At 34.9% G+C, this 13,364-nt stretch overlaps 1 protein-coding gene across 4 annotated transcripts in view; it reads left to right on the forward strand.

Annotated features, from left to right (window-relative positions):
* Positions 1–13,364, forward strand: part of SNTG1 (syntrophin gamma 1) — a 956,656-nt gene that overhangs the window by 617,614 nt on the left and 325,678 nt on the right. For all 4 annotated transcript variants that reach the window (XM_058275521.2, XM_023589409.3, XM_058275519.2 and 1 more), the window contains one exon: positions 2,259–2,312. In XM_058275521.2, the coding sequence (XP_058131504.1) occupies positions 2,286–2,312 (27 nt within the window). In that variant the 5' untranslated portion in view covers positions 2,259–2,285. The remainder of the gene's footprint in view (positions 1–2,258; positions 2,313–13,364) is intronic.

Here is a 13,364-nt window from a genome sequence, read left to right on the forward strand (position 1 = left end):
CCTGACAAACATGACCTTAGCCAGGTGATAAAGGTCAACATCCACAGTGGTAAGTCCTGTTGATAAAATATACCTTTGGTATGATGTGATAAAAAGAGCAATTTGCCTTTGAGATCTTCCTCCTCAAAACATATAACCACAGACTAGTCATGACATAAACATCTGAAAAATCCTAATTGATGGACATTGCACAAAATACTTGAAGGGTCTTCCTCAAAACTGTCAAAGTTATGACAAACATGGAATATCTAGGAAACCGTCAGAGCCAAGAGAAGCCCAAGGAAACATGATGATGAAATATAATGTGGAACCCTAGTTGGAATCCCAGGACGGAAAAAAGGACATTAGTTAAAACCTAAGACAAGGTGAATAAAGGAAGGATTCTAGTTAATAATATGTATCAATATTGGTTCATAAATGTGCCATACTACTATAAGAGGTTAATAAATCAGGGAAACTGGGGGTAAGGTATATGAGAACTCCTTGTACTATATTCATAATTTTTCTATGAATCAAAAACTGTTCTAATGCTTTTAAACATAGACATTTTAAACATGAAAAAAAAAAGATTGGACAGTCTATCCTCCAGTTTTAAATCATGATTACTGAAAGTAGTTTTATTTTAGCAAATATATTATTATATTGACAAGTAAATAAAATGTTTTGAATCCCATGCAAATTCTTTTTCTGAATAAGCAATGGAAAATAATCCCTAACATTTTGATGAAAAGTGATGGAAGTGTTAGGAAAATAAAATGAAGATGAGTTAAAAATGGAATAGATAAAGTCCTGCCCTATGTGTCACAATATTATTACAGATAATGGCATTTTAAAAATGTGTACACTAAAATGATACTTATTGTAAAAGCCTATATATGGGAATACGTTTAGATAGATGGTTAAGTAGCCTAATGGAAGCATTCCTCCACCAAGAAATGGATTCTAAAGATTCACATTTTCTGCATAATCAATACCAATTTATAGTAAATAAATAACATTATGTCAAACAAAGAAATAGATATTTACAAGTTCTTAAAAACTTTAAGGGCAATTTTGAAAAATAATTGTTAAAATAATTACAAATATCCAATATGTAACAAAATAAGAGAAATTTATATCATCAAATTGCCCCTTAATTTGCTAATGACTTGTTACATATCCTTAATGTAATCAGCCATCTTATGCATTTCAGTACAACAAAATGAGGCCCACAATTCACAGGACTTATTTAGGGAAATATTTAATAAATGAATTCACATGTTCAGTTACTATTGAAAATGGTCAGTCTCTTGGTTTTGGAAGGCAATAATCCTTCAGTTCAGTGACAGACTGGTATTCGTCAATTGCATACAAAAAATTGCCAAGGAAGGATGAAATAATTTATTGTTCCAAAGATCTACTATTTTCAAAAGTACCAAGTCTTCTATTTTTGAAATTAATGATCAAATTTATTTTGAGGTCTCATTTACCTAAACCATTATATTGTGGCTCTGAATTGTCTTTTAGTATCAGGGTGCCAATTTTCTAAAGCTCTTAATTTTATTAAATTGATCATTAACTGAACACAAAACTATCTAAAAGTATTTCAAAATAGCATCTGTTATGTGCATTTTATGCATTTAGGTCTATATCCATCATTTAAGTAATGTAGTGGTCTCTAAATGAGTCTGTATTCTAATTATCATACATAGATTTACCCTAATATTATTCACTCTGATAAATAGCTTGCTTCCTTAAATCTTACTCTTTGTGAGTAAAATTTTAAGAACCAGAGAAAATTATTCATGCATGGAGCTTTTTAATTAAAAGGAAAAAAAGATTAGTCAACCTTTATTCAAGAGATAACCACATGAAAGGCAACTTTTAATTACTCTTTTTGAAGTTTCTTTCCCAGCTGCAAATTCAGCTTTCAAAATGAATGTTGCAAATGAGCTACCACTTGAGGGAAGAGGTTAATCATAGAGTAGGTCTTGTCTGAAAGCTTAGCGGAGTGAGGAGGTGGATGGAATTGCACCTTCTCAATCACACTGTACCATGCCAGTATGTTTATACTTCCCCAAACCAGGGAATTAAGATTTATTTTTTTCATCTCCTCCTTTCTCTCTCTTCATTACACCCTGGGAGTTTTTGTTCCTCATGGCAGTAGACATTGTTTGCCCAAGGGCATCTGCTTCATTTTTTTTCTTTTTTACATTTTAACCATCTTTTCCGCTCTCACTTGGGCTGTGCTTAATGGTACCATTTCTCTGTCTTTTCAGACGACGCCCTTGGAAGTGCCGTAGCACATGGATTTCAGGTCTGCCTGTGAAGAGGTAGGTTAAATGGCTCTCCGCGTTTCAAGTAGGGAAAAACGAATAGAGGCTAGAAAATTGTGGTCCCTCTCTGAATAAGTGGAACGCTGCTTTTGGCGGAGGAATGAGCGATGGGCTTATTTCATTTCCAGACTATTACTTCTGTCTGCAAGACTTTTGAAATCCAAAGTCTGTCTGGGGAAGCTTTGGATTATTAACGCATACTTTAAGAAGAGAATGGGAGCACATTTGATTTGATTGAAATGTCCTTCTTCTCCATAAAGCATGCACTCTACGATTTCAGGTACTGCAAGTGTTGGAAATAATTTTTTCCCATTTACAGGGTTGTAATTTAGAAGACATCAAAGGTCTCCTTCAGCACTAAATTCCCACAATTTTATGATAGCAATATTATTTAAATATTCAGTATTATTCATGTATTAATACATGGCAATTCAGATCCCCGACAGAGCTGTCCTCGCACCCTGTATAAGTTAAAGTATTGTTTTCCTCTTTCAAGAATATGAAAGACCACTCAAATATGAAGCTCAATAGCACGTGTGCCTGGTCCCTCGGGGAATATGGCCATTTAATTTTAGGAAGAAACATTTTTGTACTAAATATCATTTTTGTCTAAACATGCAACCCTACAAACATTGTCTTTTCACTCTTTAGGCAAAATACAAATATTCATAGGTTAAAATATCTGGCATTTGCTCAAACTTTGTTTTAAATATAAATAATCTAAAGAAAGAAAACACCTGGACTACCTAAGATAGAGTTAAATCCCAGGTACCTCCTTGAAAAACAAACAAACAAAAACAAGTCTTTAACCCTCATGAAAGGGATTCTTTCAGGAAAATGTCATGTGTTTAAACTTTTTCTGCATGGATTTGAGGAGAATAATCCATTATTTTTTGCTACGGGAATTGCGAACATTTTTTTAAATTATTTGTCACAATCATTGAAAAGCTTAGCATATAAGCATAGTTCTTTGAGAAAATTAGTAAGTTGCTTTTGTATTTCAATCCTTAATGACTGTTTTCATTTTCAAAAGCTTACATGTGAGAATGCTTTTTAAATATCTATATAGGAGCACTTTTTTCAGATTATATTATAGTTACTAGTTTATAAAAGTGCTGCCCCTGCTAGACTGAATACCATAATGTCAAAACCATAAAACCTACTTTTTACCTGAACACCTATTCATCCTTCAGCATTTTTTTATTTTTCTGTGTTTTTTATATTAATTATTTATTTTTAAAGAATATTCAAATTATATGAATGTTACATCAAAAATATAGGGGATTCCCTATACCCCCACTTTCCCCTCCCATGCTTTTCCCCATTAACGACATCTTTCATTAGTATGGTACATTTGTTACAATTGATGAACATATTTTGAAGCATTGCTATTAACCATGGACTACAGTTTACATTATATTATACTTTGCCCCAAACAATTTTATAGGATTTGACAGACATATAATGGTGTGCATTTGTCATTTCAGTGTCATACAGGATAATTCCAATGTCCCCAAAATGCTCCATGTTACACCAATTCTTCCCTCCCCTTCCCCTCAGAACCTCTGGTGGCCACTGCCTTTATATCAGTGTTACCAGTTCTTCCATTACAATAACAACAACAACAACAACAACAACAACAATCATAGTGTCTACTTTATCCCATAGTTGCATTCCCCCCCTTATGTTTGTTCATTCTTCAGTCCTGAGGATTTTAGGATGGTGATGCCTACCCACTTTCTAACTGAGAAGGGGCTTAGATCCTCACTTTCTAATTGAGAAAGGGCTTAGATCTCATGGGGCAGATGGATGGAACTGTCTTGCTTGCAGTTGTAGATACTATCTATTTTGGGGGTGGGCATTGTCCATCATCATCATTTTGTTAGTTGTCCTGGGTGAATCCAGTGAAATGGACGATAGGTGTTGCAACTCTGCTGAGATTCAGGACTCTCCAAGCATATGAACAGACTGAAGATCTAAATCTCTGGGACATATATTTAACAATATAGTGCTAACTATAGGTTCAAATAGAAGGGCAGGAGAGCCACGTATAGGGAAATGATATATGAGTTTAACTCTGTTCCATTGGGGAACATATATTCCAAAGTAAGGCCCATTGACAGGGTGCCAAATTCCTGAGATTGTCTGCCCTGCTTATATTGTCTAGATGTTTCTAGAGCCCTCAGGAGCCCTGCTGTTTAAGGCACTGTTTACTGTGGCAATCAATGATATCCTGCTGAGACATGCATAAGTGTAACCTCTGGAATGACCTCCTAACTCACTTTGAAGTCTCTGAGCCATAAAATCTCATTTATATTTAATATTTCCTCCTTTTGGTCAAGGTCTTTTTCCAAATGCATTGCTAGTCGGTGCTTGGAAATAATCCCTCAGTGCCAGGGAGGTTCATCCCTGGGAGTCTTGTCGTACACCAGGGGGAAGGTACTGTGTTTATATGCTGAGTTTGGCTTAGAGAGAGGCCACATTTAAGCAACAAGTAGGCACTCAGGAGGTCATTCTTTGGCAGTATATAATACTAAGCTAAGTTTCAATTTCACAAGAAAAAGTTCATAATTACAAACATCAATATCAAGGGTCTGGCATAATGATCTGTCCTCTTTCTCTAGGCACTGCCCATGTACTCTAAGGATTCTTGCTGCTCTATTAGAGAATGTAGTAAGACTTCCTGATATGGGAATTCAATATTCTTTTGGTTATTGTTTGGGTATCCACCCACTGAGACAATGCCTCATGACCACTTTAACATATTTATATGCCACAGAGGCATGCCACAGGTGCACTCCTCCCCACAGATACCCCCATCACCAACACCCTACACCAGTGATCTTTGCCTGCTACAATTGTGACCCTTCTGCAATCCAAAGCCTCCTAAAAACAAAGCCAAAAAATAAACAAAAATAATAAAATAATAAAATAATAAGCAAATAAAATACAAAAATAAAAAATAAAATTAAGAACTTTTTTCGTTATGTCTTTCATCACTGTAAGATCTGTTACCTTTTATGTAAACTAAAAATTTCTTCCATATGTTCTCCCAGTGTCTTATTTTTTCCACTTTATCTTCAAAGAAGCTTTAGGCTACAAAAAAAAGTCACACAGAAAATATAGGGGATTCCCATATACCCAACTCTCTACTCCTTTCCCCTTCTCGCTATAATATTTTCAATGTGTATAGTACATTTATTACAATTGATGAGCAAATATTGAAGCATTGCTACTAACCACTGTCAATGGTTTACATTTTGCACCATACACTTTTATGGGTTTTGACCTATAATTTATAATGGCCTGTAAATTTCATCACAAAATCATGGCAGAACAATTCCAATGTCCTAAAAAATGTCCTATGTTCCATCTGTTCTATTCTTCCCTCTTCTTCCCCTTGGAATCTATGGTAACCACTAAGTGTTAATTTTTAAAGAATAAGTTTCATAGTTAATGCAATAATATTGAGGGCTTGACATATTAGTCTGTTTTCTTTTATTAGGCACTGCCTATGTTCTTGAGAGATTCTTATCCCTCTAATTAAGAACCCAGCAGGACTCTCCAGGATAGGAGTTTAATATTTTCTTGTTTCTTTTATGTTCCTACCCAGTGAGATAATACACTATGACAAGATGAACACTTTCATATTCACAGAAGTGTGCCTCAGGTCTGCCCTATCTCACATACCCCTCACTCCCTGTGCCCTACACCAGTAACCCTCCCTGCCATATTTGCCAAAAGAACATTCCCAATATTGTAGTTTTAACCAGAAACCTACAAATCCCTAGAGTTCAACTCTTCCTACCTCCAGCCCTCCCCCCAGTTCCATGGATAGTCCAACCCATCACCCTCATCTTACTCCTCCTCACATTCTAGCACAGTCAAACCCAATCACATCACTGCACCACTATCAACCCCATCCACTGCCAAACATCTCCTTCAACCTTAATACAGAATTTGCCCATATTGATCATTGGCTCACCATATTCTACTCCCTTTCTATCTCCTGATAACCTACCTTTCAAACTCTAGCTCTTTGCTTAAGTCATGTCAGTGAAATAAAGTAACATGTCCTTCAGTGACTGGCTTACCTCAGGCAATATAAGGTCTTCAAGATTCATCCATGTTGGCTCTTGTGTTAATACTGCATTCCTTCTTACAGCTGAGTATATGTACCTACTAGGTACGTACTGCAATTTGCTTATCCATTTATCTGTTAATGGACACTTGTGTTTCTTCCATCTTTTGGTAATGGTGAATAATGCCACTGGAATATTGGTTGTGCAGATATCTATTCAGGTCCTTGCTTTCAGTTCTTCTGGGTTTATATACAGAAGTGGAAATACTTCAGCATTTTAAAATTCGATTCTTGTTTTTGAGGTTTTGAATGCTATTTAAGCCTAAATTTTAATTTTGTGTCATTTCTAGTTTTAATTACACAGCATCATACTCTTAATTTTGAATGTAGTAGGTCTATTTCCATCAAAGTGTTATGCCATCTTATGTTTTGGCGTTGTAAAGCACTCTTTGACACTTAATGGCTATTTACATGAAAACGACACATCTGTGATTTCTGTCACAGAAAATAGTTGGTCAAATATTATTTCAACAATTTATAATGGATATCAGATGCTGGGATAAGATTGATTTCTCAAAACTTTTAATTAAATTTTATCATTTTTTATTGGAGTATACCATTCATACATGAACATACATAAACAATAAGGGTGTAGTAAAAGTTGTGAACTTCTAAAATAAATGCATAACATAATAGAGGGGTCCCATACATCACCCCTCCACCAACACCTGCACTGTTGTGAAACATTTGTTGCAAACTATGCAAGAGTATTGTCAAAATATTACTACTAACTATAGTCCATATTTTACATTTGGTGTATTTTCCTTCCAACCCAGAGGTTGTGAATTTACAAAGCAATCATGCACATTTGCAGAATTCCCATGCAACACCCCCTCATCAACACACCACACCATGGTGGAACATTTGTTACAGATTATGAGATAATATCATCAGACTATTACCACCAACCATGGTCCATAGCATACATTTGGCACACTGTTTCCATACCCATCCCCCATTATCAAAACAGTATAACTTTGGCATTGATGCAAGAACATTACAGTGTGTTGTTAACCACAATCTAAAGTGAAGTTGTAGAACTCTCACTTCTAGACTTTTAATTGAATTTTAACAAGGTTGTTTTGTGCTATTGTTTGGGGATATATATCGAATTCTACTTGAAGTTCACCAGATTTATTATGCAATGGCTCTATTCTTGTGACCATCTTACCCTTTGCTTCTTTAGTAATAGGTGCTTGTTCTCTTCCACTGGGCCCTTTGAGAATCTATGCCATTTTTTATTCTGTCCCTTCTGCAAAGTAGAACTCAAAATTATTCAGTAATGGTATCCATGTGTCCTCTGCTAGATTTCTGAGTTGGTAGGCTTACAGAACTGTAAGATGCTTTGAGGATGATCAAATCATCCTGACGATAGACCACAGTCAATAAGCTAGCCTGAAATTTACAACGTCAGAACCTTTAAGTGGACAGAAGCCACACAGGTAGTTTAACCTAACTCTGCCACTTTGCAGGCGAGGAAATGTAGAGCTTTTATGAAATGTCAAATGCCATTTAATTAATCAGATAAAAGCAGACTCAAAATGGGTACTTTGAAACTCCTCATACTAAGTTTAGGCCTCTTTCTAATTTACTGCATTGCTGGAAATTAGATAAGTGTCAAAGAAATATTACAAAAAACCTATTTTCTCTTGTCTTCCAATAACCCATTAAAGATGAAAATATTATAGCCATGAACATCAAATAAATCCAACTAAAGTACTACAATGTCAAAGCCAGAGAGCCTCCTAATTGTAAAGGAAATAGAAGAAGCATGCCTGGATAATTTCATTTTAAAAGTACACGGAATTATTGAACCCAAATCCTTTTAGAAAATTCTCCTCTTAAAGAGTACATGTTGCAGCTCTTTTAAGGAATTGAGATTTAATAGTCTAACTAGAAGCAAAACCAGAGATAGCGATTTTAAATGACTACAACTAGAATAAATACAAAATACAAAATTTATAGAAAAAACTATACAGATAGCAGTTATATTACTGATTATCTCTCGTTTTACAAAATGTTATCAAAACAAAACCAATATGCTTTCTTTTGCCTACTTTTCTTATATGTCATTTTCATATTTACACTCCCTAAAATACGATTCATGCCATTGTGCTGGCTATGAAAATATGTATATTTCTGTAACATGTATTTAATAAATTAATAATATTTTAAATATAATATTTAGTTTATCTGTGACTACATGCAATCAATAATTGCTGAATTTTTAGTATTGAGTAGTTGAATATTAAAATGACTCTTATGGACAAACTACTGTACTAGGTCCTATAGAATAATTATAATCCTTAATATTGAAAAGAGTAATCATCTATTATTAAGATATTCTTGAGAAGACAATATATAAGTTGAAATTAAATAATGTGACATAGAACTAAATATTGCTAAAGTCACATGTATGATACTAAAATACAATAATAATTGTTTATTCAATGAAAGCTCTGAGTTCAGAAAAGTGAGGATTTACCTTTGTTTGGAGTGGTCTCAGAAGACATCAAGGAGAACAAAGTCTTAGACTAGGACTTGAAAAAAATGGCTAGAATTTAGCTAAGAGAAATGATTAGAGACAATCCAGGAAAGGAAAGACAGAGGATAAAATACAGGTGGAAGAACATTGCATAAAATGACACTTAGTGTAGTATACTATTGTACAATATGTTACTTTGTAAAACATGATATATAAAATTACTTAAAATTTCCAAAGCAAATTCAATTATATTTGACAACCAAAATATATAAACACCAAGAAATCTGCAAAGAACTTGTGTAGTTCATATGATGATCCCTGCCTTGTAGTTTGTAGTTTCTTTTTCTTATATTACAAATCTGCCTTTCAAGATAAAAGCAATAAAGATTTTTAAGTTTAATTAAAACACATTGTGCTCTTTGAAAGATCAGAATATAGCTTAAAAGAGCCCTAATCTTAAGTAAAAAATAGATGATAATTTGCTTTTTAAAATTCTAAATTAGGTACTAATTTTAAGCAAACTATAAATTTTAATATGTTTAAATTTGAGGGTTGTTTATATACCAAAGAGCAAATCCACACAAATTCATAACCACGTTTCATTGATTACAAACAGTATAGTCAAAGACTAGATATGTATAAGTATTTTCTTTTAATAGTTCCTTTACTCCAGGAGTCCAGTGTGGGTTTTTGTAAAATTCAGATGACATACAAGATCAAGCACTACGGCACAGGGATCATGGATTTGAATTTATATGATTTTGTATGTAATATCCCTTTAAAATTTCAATTTTGAGGTATATTTTAGAGTTTGAAGAATATGTTATATAAAACACCCACACATATATGTAATACATGCATGCATATATACTATATACTTGCATATACATACCCATGTACATTGTGTGTGTGTGGGGGGGTGAGTGTAGATCCTCAAAGTTTCTTTACTCCTGTGCAATTCGTGCATAGTCAGTGATGTTTGAAATGTTAGTTATGTTCCTAAAGAAAAGGAAGATGAGCATATATTTTAATTGTATGCTAAAATTGGGGACCAGTAATTTTTAGGTGCTTTATCTCTTTCTAGAGGACCTGGGTCCACAGATCTGTGGAGACTGCATATGGGAGAGTTTTATGATGGGCAGAGCCAGCTGCTGGTCTGACAGTCCTATCTCTTCTCCTCCATCCATGTACCGTGACCTAATATACGGGACAGCATAGACAGGTCTCTCCTTTCCTCAGTGCCTGCTCCCTTAGCAGCATGACCTTTGGGCAAAAAATCAGTTAGTACAGTCAAATAGGCTTCTTACTCATTTCTTTAAACTCTATTGTTCATTGCATTGATACCTGAAGAACAGCTGGTTCAAGAAGTGGCCATCCTTCTGAGAATTATTTGCACTTCTTTGGGAAATTATTTTTTTAATATATTTTTATTAAAGAGGTTGTGACCTTACAAAACAATCATGTATATGTGGAATTCCCATACAACACCCCTCCACCCAAACACTTCATTTTTGTGGGAAAGGTTTACAGATTATGTGATAATATCATCAGATTATTACCACTAACTATGGTCTATAGCATACATTTGGCATATTTTTTCCATACACCCCCCCCCATTACTGACATAGTACATTTTTGGCATTGATGCAAGAATATTACAGCACTGCTGTTAACTATGGTCCATAGGTTTCATTAATTGTATTTTTCCCATGCTTTTCCACATTCTTACCACCTTGCAATAGTGATGTGTATTTGCTCTAGTTCATAGAAGGACATTCTTGTATTTGACTAGTAACCACAATTCTCATCCACCTCTGGGTTCACTGTGTTATTTAGTCCATAGATTATTCTCTACCTTTCTTTCAATTGATATTTTCGTCCCTAGATGTCTGATGAAAGATGCGGATAGCCGTTTCATTGTATTCAGCACAATAGTGGGTGTGTACAAGAGGGCTGGAGCAGGCACCACTGTGTGTGAAAGACAGCAGGGTGAGTTGAGAGACACACAGGCTCTGGAGCCTAGCAGCTTGGGTTTACATCGTGGCTGCTGCTCATTCTCCTGCCAATCTATAGAACAGGCTAGGGGGATCAAATAAAACATTATCCATCTAAGGTGCTTAGAATATTCCTTTTCACATAGCAAGGATTGGGTTAAACCACAAATAAATGAAATATGTGGTGATGTTTTATTAGTGATGGCCCTAACCCTGGGCTCCTATTCAAACGAGAACCCTGAAAAGGCTTTTATCTACCCACTTTGACCTCTCATAGCAGCTGTGACTCTGACATGTGGTGGAAAACAGTGCCATTGCTATTCAGTCCCCAACAGCTCCTGCTCAAAGCTTGTGTTTCTGTACAAAATGACAACCTTTTAACTTTCCAAATTCCTATCTATCCTCTACTCAGCTGTAAGAAATCCATTAATTAATTAATTAAAGTTATTTGTTAAGTCTATTTGTATTGTGGTAAAATATACATGTCATACAATGCACCATTTTAACCATTTTCTGGGTACAATTCAGTGCCATTTAGTACATTCACAATGTTATATTAACATCACCACCATTGAGTGCCACATCATTTCCATTTTCCCAAAAAGAAACCCATTACCCATGTGTCTTAGTTTGCCCAAGCTGCTATGAGAAATACCACACCATGGGTTGGCTTAAGCAACAAGCTTTTATTTTTCGTGGTTTTGGAAGCTAGACGTCCCAAACAAGAGTCACCAAGTCTGTGCTTTCTCTCCAATGTCTGTAGCATTCTGGTCCTGGTTTGCTGCAATTCTTGAGATATCCTTGGCTTGCATCTCTACTTCCTGTCCCCAGACAATCTCTCCATTGTATCGATTCTGTTGACTTCCAGCTTCTTTATGAGATCTCTAGTCATTAAGATAAAATCCTAGCCTGATTCAGTTTGACGGCACCTAAAGAAGATCCTGGAAGATCTTACCCACAAATGACTCTGCAATTTAATTAATAATATATCCTCAAAAGGTTCCATTTATAAATATTTTCATACCCATAAGAAGATGAATTAAGATTAAGGCCATGTCTTTTGTTACTACCATACCATGCTTATACCATCAATCTAATCATAGTATTTCACTGCTCAGAATTCTCTGGGAAATATCCATTGCCTTTAAATTCCTAGTGAGTCAAACCGTGGCCTGGGCATACCTTCCTTCTGAGTGTTACTTGGGTGGCCTCTGCTAGACCACACAGGGCTGGCATAAAAAGATACATCGTCATGCAGCTACGTCTTCTTGCATTGCACTAAGTAGGCATTTTCATGCTCCTATATCGTACTCATTCTTTTCCAAAGGAATAAAATGACTTCTGTCTCCTCTAATTAAACTCCATTTAATCTTTCATGACAAATCACACATATTTTCCATCTATAAAACTTCTCTATCACCTCCTTTCCTCAAGAACAGCTCATTGCTTTCTCCGTGATGCCCCTATGCCAGATATTTTATTGCACTTTAATTACATGTATTTCTATTTCGCTGGTAAGATTACTCAGTGTCTAATACATGTCTAAGTCTCTGTTATAGTTGCAGAATATTCAGGAAATTAACAAATTTAGGAGATTTTAAAAGTATTTTACATGTACAAGTTGAATTTTATTGTAGAATATACATGAACATATAAATTCTGAAAAATGTATTTTTTACATTTAAAAAATTTTTTTATTGTAAATCAAATTGTTTTCAAGTTTGCAAACCATGTATCTAATTGCTAACAAATTTGAGGAAAGGGGAGATGAGGAATATAATTAAATAAAATTTTAAAAATTTCCAATTACAAATATTCCCGTTAAATATGTCTTTTGGAATTATAATGGATCAAACTATACCACTATCAAATGATGTAAGAAAATGGTGGTTTGTTAACCTTGACTTCATTAGCTCTGTTTGCAGTTTTCTCCAAGCAGCTGTTTATATATATATTCATTCTAACATTAGGTCTCATTCTTTATTTTCAATAACTTTATCCTCTCAAAAGGCAAAAGTGAGCTCTTAGTCTGCATTCTGTTTTCCAGAAAAAATATCTGATAATATAAGGGAATGCTAGCTTTGGTTCTATCAGAGAAGCTTCACAGCTGTGTTTTAGTGCCCCAACCTTTCTATGGGTGATCTATGTATTTCCTTGATATTGAGCAATAATGTCCTCCTGGGCTGTCGGGGGAGAGTCCCCTTTCTCTTCTTTGAGTTGAGAGAGAACATTATTTGTGATTGTCAGATATTCTACATCTGGGGAGAAAGATTGGTGTGAAATGTACCATACATTGAAAAGGTGGCTAACCATGCTCAGTTATTTTATACTTAATTTTGGAATTATTTTCTATTCCCTTCTCCTCCCCTTCCATCACAACTCAGCAGGCCTGTGCTTTGACCTTCCACCAAGATCACTATAACCATAAG

The sequence above is a fragment of the Dasypus novemcinctus genome, chromosome 14 (genome assembly GCF_030445035.2).
Source record: "Dasypus novemcinctus isolate mDasNov1 chromosome 14, mDasNov1.1.hap2, whole genome shotgun sequence".
NCBI classification, from domain to species: Eukaryota; Metazoa; Chordata; class Mammalia; order Cingulata; family Dasypodidae; genus Dasypus; species Dasypus novemcinctus.